The sequence below is a fragment of the Astatotilapia calliptera genome, chromosome 12, assembly GCF_900246225.1.
Source record: "Astatotilapia calliptera chromosome 12, fAstCal1.2, whole genome shotgun sequence".
Classification (NCBI taxonomy): domain Eukaryota; kingdom Metazoa; phylum Chordata; class Actinopteri; order Cichliformes; family Cichlidae; genus Astatotilapia; species Astatotilapia calliptera.
This window is the reverse complement of record NC_039313.1, coordinates 23,517,185-23,530,249: the sequence shown is the minus strand read 5'-3', so window position 1 is coordinate 23,530,249 and position 13,065 is coordinate 23,517,185. Positions and strand designations below refer to the sequence as shown.

Here is a 13,065-nt window from a genome sequence, read left to right as displayed (position 1 = left end):
AAGGGGGTTTTACAAACAGCCTTTAAAAAAGTAGGAAAGTTTATCTTTCATGGAGAACTGTTTCTGCGATACTGTGCCACAATGCAACAAGCTTCCACTCAATCCAAGCTGCACACTTCTGCAAACAATTAAATGTTAACCCAAGGACTGTAAGCTGCTCAGAGAGAGAGAGAGAGGGAGAGAATAGGAGGGGGTGACTGGAGAGAGAGAGAGGGGGGGGGGGTGCTTGTGCACAATTACAGCAGGGATTTATGGCCTGAGAAACAATTTATAAATCACAGCGCCTGAGCTAATGTGCTCCAGATTGTTCTCCATGCAGCTGCAATTTTGGTCTGCGTGAAACGGCATAATAAACCTGGCTGGAGGACATGTTTGGGTGGTGGCGGTGGTGGGGCAGGGAGAAAAGTTGAGATTGTGGGTGGAGGCTGAAAGTTTTGAGGTGTTTTGAACAAAGAAACTGAGAAGGTTTTTTTTATTATTATTATTATTAATATTATTTGAGGCCGGGTGAGATTGTGCTGAGGTGTGATTCTTAATTGAGAAAGGCTAAGAAGGTCTTAACAGAAATGTTCAAATTATGCAAATAATCCCAGTTAAAGATTGGTGGGAGGTTTGGGGGGTAATAATGGACAAAACAGGAAAAGCAGTGAAACTTCACAACAAGCGCAGTAACATTGCAGTGAATGGTTTTCCACTCACTGCAAAAACCGTGAAAGGCACTCTTTTAATTACACTTCTGACATGAGTCGAAAATCATTCGGGTAATGAAAAGGAAAGACAAATGCTGCAAACTGATCCCTTCATTGTGGCTGCTGGGCTGATGTAGAGGAGGGGATCGGATATGCCGAGGGGAAGCCTGAGCTTTCGCGGCCACTCAGCCAACTGGCCCTGAACCTTGACCTCTAACCCTTCACCCAGGGGGGCAAACAAAGCTCTGAGTGACATCTGAAACTAGACACTCTGTGGGGAGAGAGTGTCTGGACAGGACTCAAATAACCCCATTAACTCTGCAGAAAAGATTTATGGCTATTTATTCTCCATCTGCAAATTTCGAAAGCTGAAGAGTCACACAGATCTGTCAAAAATAATCGAGCGATTAAGAGGTGCGCAGCGAGTTTTATCCCGTTTACTTGCCAATATCTCCATCTTGCATGAGGATAGGCAAAAATGCGCCATAATTAACAACTCTGAGTGGAGCTGTGATTAGCAGTGGTACACACATATGCCAACAGTTAGTCTGCAGCAAAATAAATTCTGCATGAGTCCGTCTTCAGGCAGTTTTAAAGAGAGTCACTGATGCATATTCACCCGCACCTCTGATGGATTTCTGTACAATGGATTACGTAAACAACTCTGGCATTGGTTTACTGTAAACAAAAACAGAGGGAAAAGTTGATGGTAAATGTGCTGCGGTGAATGCGATCGCTCCGTCGCCAGAATGCTGAAAGCCACTGTAGTATTTAAATCAGGCAAGGAGGGAGGAAGACTGGGCCAAGCATTCTGTAGCTCAGCTGTGAGGCTCTAAGCCGTTGCCCTAGGGTCTTTGTCCTGCCTTTCAGGGCAAGTCTGAGGTAGTCAAAGACCCTATTCATGACCGGCGCTCCCCCTGCCAACACACCCATACAGCCCCAGTCAAGTCAGCCGAGAGCTATAGAGCCTTCCCATTTCACACGAGAATCAGACCTGCCCCTAAAGCCTGCTTCAGGGATTTCCAATAGCCAGCTCCTCTAACCCATGTACAAATCAAACAAAAGGGCTCCTTGGCCTATTCCATGTCATATAGGCTTGATTAGATCTTTTTTTTTTTTCTAATGTAGCTACTCTACATTTGAAGCAAATAAGTCAGTCAAATATGTAGTGAATTGTTCCGATGGAGATCCTGACCCTACCCCACATCCATGATTATCATCTGATACAAGATCAACCTCATGCCAACACTTACTTCTTTAAAGAAGCACCCAAGCTGAGTATATCAAATGATAAACTCTCAACACAAAGCAACCTAATCATGCTGATTATCTGAGGGCAGGCGTTAGGGGAATCCCGCTATCTGTAAAGAGTGTCTTATGTCTGCTGAGCACAAGGCCCTCAATCACATCCCTTACTCATAACTAATCAAGAACATTACCTCATAATTTTAAATTGAGCAGATAAGGTCAGGGAAGAGGGATATCCTGTGGCTGAGAGCGATGCAAACAGCTCAGGCCATCAGACGCTTCTGCTGCTCCTGCTGTTTATTCTAACAGGATCCACAAGTCTGGACCGAGATAAGGAGGCTACACATTTTCGATGACTTGTGCCTTTGCTCGGCTTTAATCTAATTTGCTGCTCCGCAGAACATTGTGACTTCTTAACAAGTACAATTGGTTTATGAGGCTAACGGGGAAAGAGAGGGGCACCCAAAGGTTAAGTTACGGTAATACCAATATCAGGACAGGCAGCCTGATCTCATGGGAAAAGTGTCAATGTGTGATATTTAACAAACAAATTCAAATTCAAATTCAAACTTTATGGGGTTTCCTGGTTGTTGTTTTTTAGATATCTAAGATCGGCGTGCTCTCATGAACATTTTATGAACTTCACTTAAAAAACACTGTTGCAATAAAGTGGCAATGCATAAATTCTTTTACAAGTACTGTTGCAGACAGTTTTTAATGGTAAAATGTAAACCACTAACGCTTACACGGACATGTTCCAATAATGGCTTAAACAACAGAGTGAAATAATGCTTCTGTGACATACATTTACCCCAGGCTAATATGCGTGTGTCTAAATAAATGTATTAAACACGTGACACTAGCTCTCCGTCTTTATTTATACAGTTACATATACGATCCATTACTTACGAGCTACCAGAGCTAAATTCAGTTTGCAGATGGCGCGTCAGTCTTATCGGTTACAGCGATGGCTCTATAGTCAAGCGCGTGCAAGTTTTGGTCTATTTCAATACAACAACGTGCAAGAAATCATCATGCGGCAACTTAAAATGCGTGACAAAGTGAGAGATGCATTTGCTTTATGGGTAAAGTGAAAATCTGCACGGGTTAAAGCAACTCTTAAAATGTCAGTGCGGAACAGGTCACGGGTTGTGTACGGGTGCAACGTGCGGATGTGTGACATGTATCTGTCAGTGGGCTACGAGCTCCAACAGCACTCCTAAACCTGCTCCACCATTTAACTCGGTGGGAAGCGGCATTGCTGATTTATAACCTCAACCAGAAGAACAGCTGCTCTGCTTGCAGTCAACTAACCTCATTCTGGAAGGATGTCCATCCACTTCTTAATTTAGTATGACACTACAGCCTCACTGGTACAACGCATACGCATGCCTTTATTGGGCCGCACAGAGCACTTCCGTGCCCAGCATATGAACCGAAGCGAGGCCTGGTGTAAATCTCAGTAGTACTGATGCTACATGCACATGATCTGATATCCTCCTGCTGTTGTTGACTGGCTTGTGACTGTAAGGTAATGGTAAGGCATTGTGGTCTACGAAGAAGAAGCTGTGCTCTGTGGGAGACAGAATCCCTCAGATAAGTGAGTGCCTCAAGGTCTGGAAGGCAGCCCACCACAGGATAACAGGCAAAGGAATAGCAGCACCCGTATCTGCCCCAGTTTATGCTTCTACCACCACATCTCATCAACAATCTCTCCTCATGCCTGCTCCCTCTCCCTCTGCTGCTGCCTGCAGTGCTTAAACTGAAAACAGCTGCTTGGAATACCAGACTGATGAAACCCTGTTTAGAGCTTTTTTTTTTTGTCTTCCTGCTGTACAATCACATTTTACTAGCGAGGAGTTTAAGGTACAATTATAGAGGGAAAACATTTCTTTATGCGACCTAAACAGTAGTGGTTATGGGTATGCATGGGCATACAAACACTTATATAAAGAAACAGTCACTCTACCCTAATCTACCAGTTAGACTGCTGTGGTAGGGATCATTATGATTTTATCTGCAGTTTTCACTGAGAAGCAGTGTACTGGAGGTGTTAACCGATAAGACTAATTTAACCAATCCAGACAAAAAAATCACAAGTTCATCTCCTTTCTTTGTCGTATTACACAAGCGATTACACAGTTAATCCACCTTCATTCAACTGGCTGGATCATAAACATAATTATGGTTAGATGCAGGCATAATTAAGGCCCGACCGATATATCATCCGACATTTGTCTAGCACAGGTAATTTAGTCATTTAAAAATGGTATCCGACAGAGTTGCTCCGACTCCAACTCTGACAAACTGTATTAAGAATAAAACTCCTTCTCCGTTTCTATGAGGACAGAGACACGCACACGATTCATGCGAGCTTTAATTTGCACTAAGAACAGCTTTTTTTAATATGTAACAGTTTAACCAAAAAAATGAGTGACAAAGAACGCAAGCTTTGGTTTTCCATTGCTTCTAACTAAACTATATTTGAGTCTCACAATAGATTCATGATGCAGAGATTATCCGCTAAGCATTGCAATTGTTTGAGCGCAAAGTAAGGACATGTGTAGACATGACTCTCTATTTGTTCACCGGAACGCCTATCGCCTATATTTAACTCTTCAACAAGAGTTTTGTGTTCCGAGACTAGAGCTTCGGAGACATCGGCGTGCGCTCCGAAGCGCTAGACGTGTTCACCTGTTTGGCCAAATGTATCTCGACTTAAACACAAGTTCTCCCATTTTTTGTTTGGTCTTTTTAAAGGAGAAAAAGCAGTGTACCAAACTGAGCAGCAGTTCTGGCCAAACGCAGCAAACGAGAAAAACACATAAATTGATTTTTAAAAAAAAAAAAAACACTCGCACACATATTCATCTTGGCACATCAAAGGGATTCATTGATGTCACTGAACATGGGGAGTCTGCGGCTGGAGAGGGGAGATGTTGGTTATCCTTTCCTCAAAGGGTGCTGAGATGCTCCTGATGGGCCCCGCGCTCGAGAAGCCAGAGAACGCTATAAACAGAATTTCTAATGTCAGGCGGGCGAGTGGGTGGGTTAGGTAGTGAACCAGCAGGCTATGGGGTAGCGGGAGGAATTGACGCCAGCTCATGCTTTCCACAGAGATTAGAGAGAGAAGGATAGAGACCAGGACTGACACCATTTCACACAGTTGTGTGTGAGGGATGGTAGGAAGAAAGCATCCGTGGGCTGAAAATCAAATGCCAGATGCATGCATCCCCCCCCCCCAAAAAAAAAGATTTGCATGTGACACTGCTGGAGATGGTATAAAGTTATAACATCTACTGATTTGTTGGTTAGTTTCTGTGTAAATTGGAACATTTGCAACATATTATTAGCTGCACTGGTTTGTGTTGCACTAATTAGAACTGACCTTGATTACCCCTGTGCAATATAAAAGCTAATTGCTGAGAAATACAGCCGTGACATATGTACCAATTCACACATTATGTGGAAACTGAGAATGTAAACATCTCTCCCCTTCTTCTGCAACTAAATCATGATTGTTTTTCAATTCCTTTAAGTCCGAGCAGAGGGTTCATTATCAAAATGACTGCAGGCGAGAGCTCCCAGCCAGTGATGGCATTTCTGCGGGCGATCGAGATCTCCTTCTAATTGGATAGTGCCACCAAATTGATGTAGATGTGTTTGCCTTTGAAGGGAAAAAAATCCTTTAAAAACTATAAACCTAGTCAAAAATGTTAGCTGTGTTGACACAGCGCTTGGGTATAAAAATATTTGCACGCCAACATTCAGGAATACAACACTGAGCGTTGTGAGAATGTGAGCGCCCCGTACACTGTTCCCTCTGTTGCAAAATATCCACACAGCATCACCTGAACGCCCCCACTCCCCCAACCCTCCTGACGCTCACAGGCTCTGCACAGACAAACGTGCAGCACGCATGGTTGCATGTTTGCTCATTCACACACACACACATGCAGCAAGGTGAGTGAAATGCCAAGTGAGCCACCTGATGAAAAGACATCTCCACACAAACAGGCTTTGCTTATGCAGGGAGAGGCCCTTTTATTCAGCGGGACAATGTCTGTGTTGACTTTTCTTTGTCTGCACATTTTAAGCACCAAAAGCACCAGAAAGAATTGAGGGGGGGTGGCGGTGGTGGTGAGAGCCAATGCGGCATGCAATCGTAGCCACTGACATGTCCAGACTTATACAAGCTCTCCATTCATATCTCGATCTCAAACCATTTTCTATTCAACAATCATGCTCGGGAGTTCGAGTGTCCCACCGTGTATTTGATGAAGATATGTTTGAGCGGCTAACCTCGCTCACACTCTCTCGCCACCTCTCACACACAAGAGGCATTTCGCTCGTCGGCGAGGATGATGGTGATGTAGTGGCCGAGTTATCTAAAAGTGCTGATGAAGGCAACAAGGGGCGGTGGCGTGGAGCGGAGTGCGTGTTTCGCCAAGTTAAATCTGACAGTCTTCGATCACAATGCAAATCAGTGAATTGGCAAACATTTAGCTGGATTTGTGCTGATAACTTTGATAAAGAGGGGTAAAAAAACAAAACAAAAATTTAAAAAAACAAATGCTCCGGTCCTGCGCCCCACAGCAGGCAGAGGTCTGGTGGAACATCTCTGCAAACATAAAACCTCCTCCTCAGCTCTCAGTGGATTACAGCGGAATGTCAGCTCAGAGCAGGCTTTAAATCAGTTATGCTTGGCCCTCAGGGGAACTCTGTGCTGATCCCATGTAGGCCTGTCTCTCATTGCTCATGATAGGGTTGCCACATCCCAATTTTTTTTTTTTTTTTAAGTTAGGGGCTCAAAACCTTCAAGACTGCAGAGTAAAATTACTGCATGACAACTCTTGAGCAACACCTCACGTCTATTATATGCACTGAATGCACATGCAGCATTACTACACAAAAGCAGCTGGTTGGGAGAGCACAAGTAGGAGTTATAAATAGTTTCATGCAAATGTGAAAATGAATGTCTTGCATACATACAAAACTAAAAAAAAAAAAACATTTACATTACGCTCAAAGGTATCAAGCTGCCTAGTCTGCACCAGGAAATGGAAACGGTGGATTTTGTTGCCTGGCACTAATCACACGATCTGTGTGAGAGACGCAACTTTAATGCGTCTCATGCAGCACAAGTACAACCGCGTACTGCTGGGCGCTTGTAAAACAAATGTGGCAGTTCCAGCAGCAGGGCGTTCCAAGCTGCACAAGATCATAAAAGTATTTGCGGGCACCAGGATGGTTTTTATGTCAAGACGGGAGAGGTGACAAAACAAATTCATTTGCCCTGTAGGAAGAAATTTAATCTCACTAGCCTATCTGCATATTCCACAGAATGATTATTCGTGATAAGCTTTACTGCAGAGCTCATCATGTGTGATAAATATTATTCTGTAAACCTATCTGCACTAAACTTGATCCACAGGTGTAAATAAATCAGACTCTCGCGATGAGAGGTGAAAAAAAAAGAAAAATGTTGAGCCTTTCCCCAATCACATTCACGACATTTAAGCCACGAAGCCAGTCCAAAGCCCAGTACAATATGGAGACCTTAAGACGACCGCTAAGTATGCCAGCTATTGTCTGCCTGCTTGTTTTCTGCCACAGTGATGATTGACACAGTCAGCCCACTTTGTCCTATTGACCCCATTCTTTTTTTTTCTTCAAATATAGAGGATTATACCTCAGAATTTAAAATCCCCTGTAATTATTTGTTACTTTGCCACAAGCAATAAGCTGTATTAATTTTCCGCTCTTGTTTTCCTAGAGAAAATACCAGGAAGAGAGAGGCATTCATACCAGACACGCATGACAAAACAAAGCAAGGGACGAGATAACAGAGTTGAAGCCGTTAGGTTTGTTTCTTAATTACACCAAATACATCTACCACAGTTTCCTTTGGGGGGAATAAACGTATTCTAATGCACTTCTATTCGAGCACGTTTATCTCTTGGGTTGTGACGTCACTCCTCGGAAAGTCTGGTGGCCAAAACCAACAACATAGACAAACTACAAGATAGCGTGCATCACATGGAGTGAGGAGAGTAGCCATTTAGTTAATGAGCCCCAATGGAGACCTCCAATGAAGCCATCAAGACTGCTCAGAATAACAATGGTCAACTAACGCCTTTCTAATTGAATGGAAGGTACAGGGAGGCAAGGGGAGTGGGCAAGGAACAGTGAAAAGGATAAAGGGGGAGGGAAGGGGGGCTGGGTCTTTTCAGTCAGATGCCTGCCAGGCCTTAACGAAAGTACTTGTTTTGTTTTTTTTTTCCTTTTTTTGGGGTGGGGGGTGACATGGCTTGGGGGATGGACAATCTCAAGAAAAACAGAGCTCACAAGCAGAGATTATTTCAAGGAAGTTTGTGCAGCACCAATTACATTGCATTTAACAGTCTCCCGATTCCAAATATTAAACTACCTAAAATGTGTGTCTGTTTGACCTTAAGTGTCCACAGCATTACTAACTGGCTACCCACTGCTGTGTGAAAATGTCATGTTTGAAGCCAAGCACTGCAAAAAAAGAAAAATTGCAACAACAACAAAAAAGCAGCAACCAAACCAATAATCAGTATTAAACACTATAAAATGTTTACAACTTCACAAGCTGGGAATGCCTCAATGCAACAGGTTAAATGACACACTCCAAACTCTGCATCAGCAACACTTGCTTAAGACTGTCAACCTTATCTGGACATTTAAAGTCTCTGGACAGCGTCTGTCGGGGGACACAGTGCAGTGAAATGCCTCCCGTGTGTGTCAGAGTGAGGTATTACATTGTTGTTACTGTAGGATATGACCTGACCAACAGCCTTTTCCCCCCTTTTGCAGAGTAGCTTTTAATATGCAGGCCAACAGAAGAAGTTAGCCTGCCTATCAAAAGAAATGCCACTGAAGCTAAAAACATTAGAAAGAAATGTGGTGCAAGTAAAAACAACACGAGAATATCTTGCGATTCTAAAATGGCATTTTAGCCTCTGCACTGCAAAATACAAGTCCCTGGAATAACAGCACTTTAGATAACATCAGCTTTAGTAAGGCGAGGCCACTATTAAGTATATAATGAAGACCCAGTGTGAAGCTGCAGCACAGTTTTTGTAAGGGACTGTCAAAGTTGCTCCTTATTTTCAAAAAGACTGAGCAACGTGTCTGAGGTTTCCATCTGAATAAGAAGTTCTCATATGCGAGCCTTTGCGAGGGGTGGGTGGTAGGGAGAATTTTATATCCCCAAAAAGAACAAAGAAGTAGTTAGTACTCCTTGAGAGGCCACTCGGAGGGAATATGGCGGTCTGAGTTGTGCACAAGGAACTTTTACGCACGGCCAAAGTTTTTTGCAGAGTAAGAGGGAACAAAGAAAAGAGAGCAAGGGGAGGGAAACACATCCGCAGAGACACTTACTGTTCTTGCACTGGGAGACAGCGAACCATTAGAAAGGTATGGATTGGTGAGGTCTGGGATCATGAGAAACGGGTAGCCAGGATAGTGTGGACTCTTAAAAAAGCCACCATCTTGCTGTCTTCTCAGTGCTGCAGGGATAAAGAAAATGGTTAAGCAAGACACAACAATTACCAGTTGCACTATGCAAAAGACCCAGAGTTCCTTTTTATTATTATCATCATTATTATTATTACTGTTATCATTACCTTCGCTGAAGTAGTCTCTTGTTTTCTCATAACTTTCTGAGTCGGGTCTGGTTTGGGGGCGCCTCTCTGCTTGCTACAACGGACATTAGACACAGACGGAGGAGGAGGGGGGAAACTAGTGAAACTTTCAGCGCTATTAAATCCCATTTCTTTTAATGCTGAGCCCCGCGGAGAGCACTTAAAATGTGCTCTGCACTTACCTCCGAGTCTGATGAGCTGCTATTGTTTTCCGACTCGTTCACTAAGGAGGATTTCACATCATCCAAATCCCTTTCCGCTGACACATTTTCGGAGATCTTTTCCTCCTGCTCCCCTTCGTCTTTAAACGATATCATTTCATCGTTGGCCCCCAAATCGTCCCCACCACCTCCGTTTAACTGTGGCATTTTCGCAGACGAGTGGAGAGTATCAAGGAGGACGAAAAACAAACGCAACAATTGACCTTTTCTTCTTTTTTTTTTCTTTCTTTATCTGATCAGCGTAGTCCAAGCGAACCACTGGAGCAGTAAACTACAAGAAAATGTTCATATTTTAAAACTCCTTTTTCATCCTCTGAACTTGATCCCGTGCGCCATGTCGAGCCTTGAGTTAATAATCCACAATTAAAAGTTTGCAACAGCGACAGAAAAAATCGATGAAAGCTTGGCGTCGGTGGCCGGATGCGCCGCAAACTTGGCAAAGTTTCGTCTCCTTCGCAGGTTGTGGACAACTTACGGTCCCTGTGTGTCTCTACTTTTTGTGCCGCTGAGGAATGGGACTTTCTTTCCTCCTACAAGAGTCCGGAGACCACATAAACTACAGCACGCGCGACAGCGAGGTTATTCAAGAACGAGCAACACGTCCGATTTCATCTCCTAATATCCATGCGTAAGAGAACTGCTCAAGTTTTTTTTTAAAAAGAAGAAAAAAATGAGGAAAGAAAAGGGGAAAAAAACAACAACGACACGGGCTGCAGTTTTCTCCACTTCGGACTCGCTTGCTTTCCCCGAGAACCGACAATTTGTTATGTGGGCCCCCAACGTAAACAAAGTTCATAACTAGAAAAAGAGAAATAACAAAAGACGTGCAAAAGTATAAAAAAACAAAAGGTTCAGCTGGACGTGCTCGCCCTTTCCCTCCACATTGCTGCCGGGGAATGCGCTCTGAAAACTACTTGGTTGTTCAAGTGGAAGAAAAGCGCAAGCCCGTCCGTAGAGGAGGAGTTTGCGCTGAAAACCGACACTTCATTCACCGCCGTGTAGGCTACATCAGCTATTCTTAACCCTAAAGCCACCAATGCGCAGTCTCCATACAGACCATGAAGTGATGAGGGGGGGCATTTTAACTGGAGGGCTGCGTGACCACAAATAAATCACCACCCCAATATATTATTATTATTATTATTATTATTATTATTATTATTATTATTATTATTATTATAGACAAATTACGAGGTGGACTCGCTTTGTTTTAAACATGCGAATAAAGCACAAACAGCGCGTCACCCTAATCGCCTTTTAATAGTTTAAGTAAACACCAGCAGCAGTCTATCGTGTGACGCGACCAGATGATATTCCCAGTATTGTTCAGGTAAGCAGCAGAGACCACGCCGCCTCCATCAGGGAAGGAGGAAATAACAGGCCAGCTTTTAGTGACAAACTCGTAATTACACGCTTCTATTTAAATTGCACGTCTGCGCTGCCCTGAAACAATAAAGCGCAATAACACCCGGGATAAAGCACGGCCTATTACGGCACAGCTACCAGGCATGACAGTGAGGCAACAAGGCTCTGAACATCCAGGCCTCCTGTGACATGCCTGGCTCACTTCTCTCTCTCTCTCTCTCTCTCTCTCCCTCTCTCTCTCTCTCTCTCTCTCTCAAGCACATTGCCCCATTGTTGATTTGAGGAACAGGACTGGAGCCTGGTTTTGCAAGCTTTGGAAGAACAAGGGAAGTGGTTACATTTTTTTAAAAGATATGAAGTAACCTCCTCACAAATCTTAAACACGGGGATGAATTTTAAATCCACGACAAATGAAATGAGCTGAGTTTGTTTTGTTTTTCTCGCAAAGTATGGAGAGTTGCTAAAGTTATCCAGAGGTGCAACACACTTAGGAAAGTGGTTTCATTCTTCAGGAGCTTTTTCTTTCTTTATGCCTCACGTTATCTTGGCATTTCTTATTCCAAGTCCAGCGGACCTCAGACTTTTCCTGACTTCTGATGCAATTCGACATTCTTCGCTTGCTTGTGAAAAGCAGTCACTGATGTTGTTGACTGTGTGTCAGCAAGCTGAAGGCTGACTGACAATTCAGCAGTGTTGTCTCCACGGGCCTCATTAGATCCCCAGATTCCTACTGAGTGTTTGTGTATGTGCTTGTCAGTGTGTGTGTGTGTGTGTGTGTGTGTGTGTGTGTGTGTGTGTGTGTGTATTTGTATTCGGTTAAAAGCAACATATACTGTAGTTGCATACTGCACCTAGTGCACTTGCACACACACACACACACACACACACACACACACACACACACACACACACACACACACACACACACAGGTGAGTATTTGCCCTCAGGGCTACAGATCCTTGCTTTTTTTTAAAGGGGTGGAAAATGTAGGAGGCTACAGTATGCAGAAAAAAAGTATGAGTGAATTTTCCAAATTGTGCTTCGGTTAGTTGATGATTTTGTTTATCCGAAGTCTGTTTCGCAGCCTTTTAGTCACACCCTTTGTTTCTGGTGTGCATATTTCTATACCCCTTCTCAAAAAAAAAAACCTAAAGTGGAGGAAAAATACAGATTTCTCCCCCTTAAAGATATTACGTGTCAAAGATGCAATAGACTATGCATGTCCCAGCAGGTGTAATTACAATAATTCAACACTTGTGCCCCATAGCCTTATGAATGATTAATAAAGAAATCAAATATTAAAACAAGTCAACACAGAAAAATAATAATGACATGCATAAGCAGTTGCCCAACAGGAGTAGCTCTTAAATAATGACAACCTTACACACACACACACACACACACACACACACACACACACACACACACACACACACACACAGACACACACAATAGTTGAAGCAAGCATGATAATAAAGCACACTCGGTCAAACTGTGGACAGCATCGAGTATATTTGCAAGATGATAAACGTCAGCTATCTTTAATATGTTTTGTGATAGTGCCAAGGCCTTCATGCTGATTTGTTCACCACTATCTCTCTTTTTGTTCTTTTCCTTTTTGCGAAATTCTAACAATCCAGCTTTGATAAAAATTAATTTCTTCACACCCTCAGCACCTGAAAGCAGATTTAATCTCTCTGACTTTAACCTACGGATCCCCGTTTCTCCGTACGACTGCCTCGTTGGAGCGGGATCGGTTTTAACTGAGAGCTGATGAGGGGTCAGGAGAGATGCGAACAGCCACAATCTTAGCCCGGGGGCAGATCAACTGGTGGCCAGAAAATTTATTCAGAGGGTGCTGTCCCTGCATC

General features: G+C 43.3%; 1 protein-coding gene across 3 annotated transcripts in view; it reads right to left on the bottom strand.

The window, feature by feature from the left end:
- Positions 1 to 10,808, bottom strand: part of tcf7l1b (transcription factor 7 like 1b) — a 30,227-nt gene extending 19,419 nt beyond the window's left edge. Inside the window, exons 1-3 of one of the 3 annotated variants that reach the window (XM_026187232.1) lie at positions 9,790 to 10,808; positions 9,590 to 9,662; positions 9,345 to 9,472 (exon numbers count right to left, since the gene is read on the bottom strand). In XM_026187232.1, the coding sequence (XP_026043017.1) occupies positions 9,345 to 9,472; positions 9,590 to 9,662; positions 9,790 to 9,975 (387 nt within the window). In that variant the 5' untranslated portion in view covers positions 9,976 to 10,808. The remainder of the gene's footprint in view (positions 1 to 9,344; positions 9,473 to 9,589; positions 9,663 to 9,789) is intronic. The other 2 variants (XM_026187230.1, XM_026187231.1) reach the window with 2 other exon arrangements.
- Between the last annotated feature and the right edge of the window lie 2,257 nt (positions 10,809 to 13,065).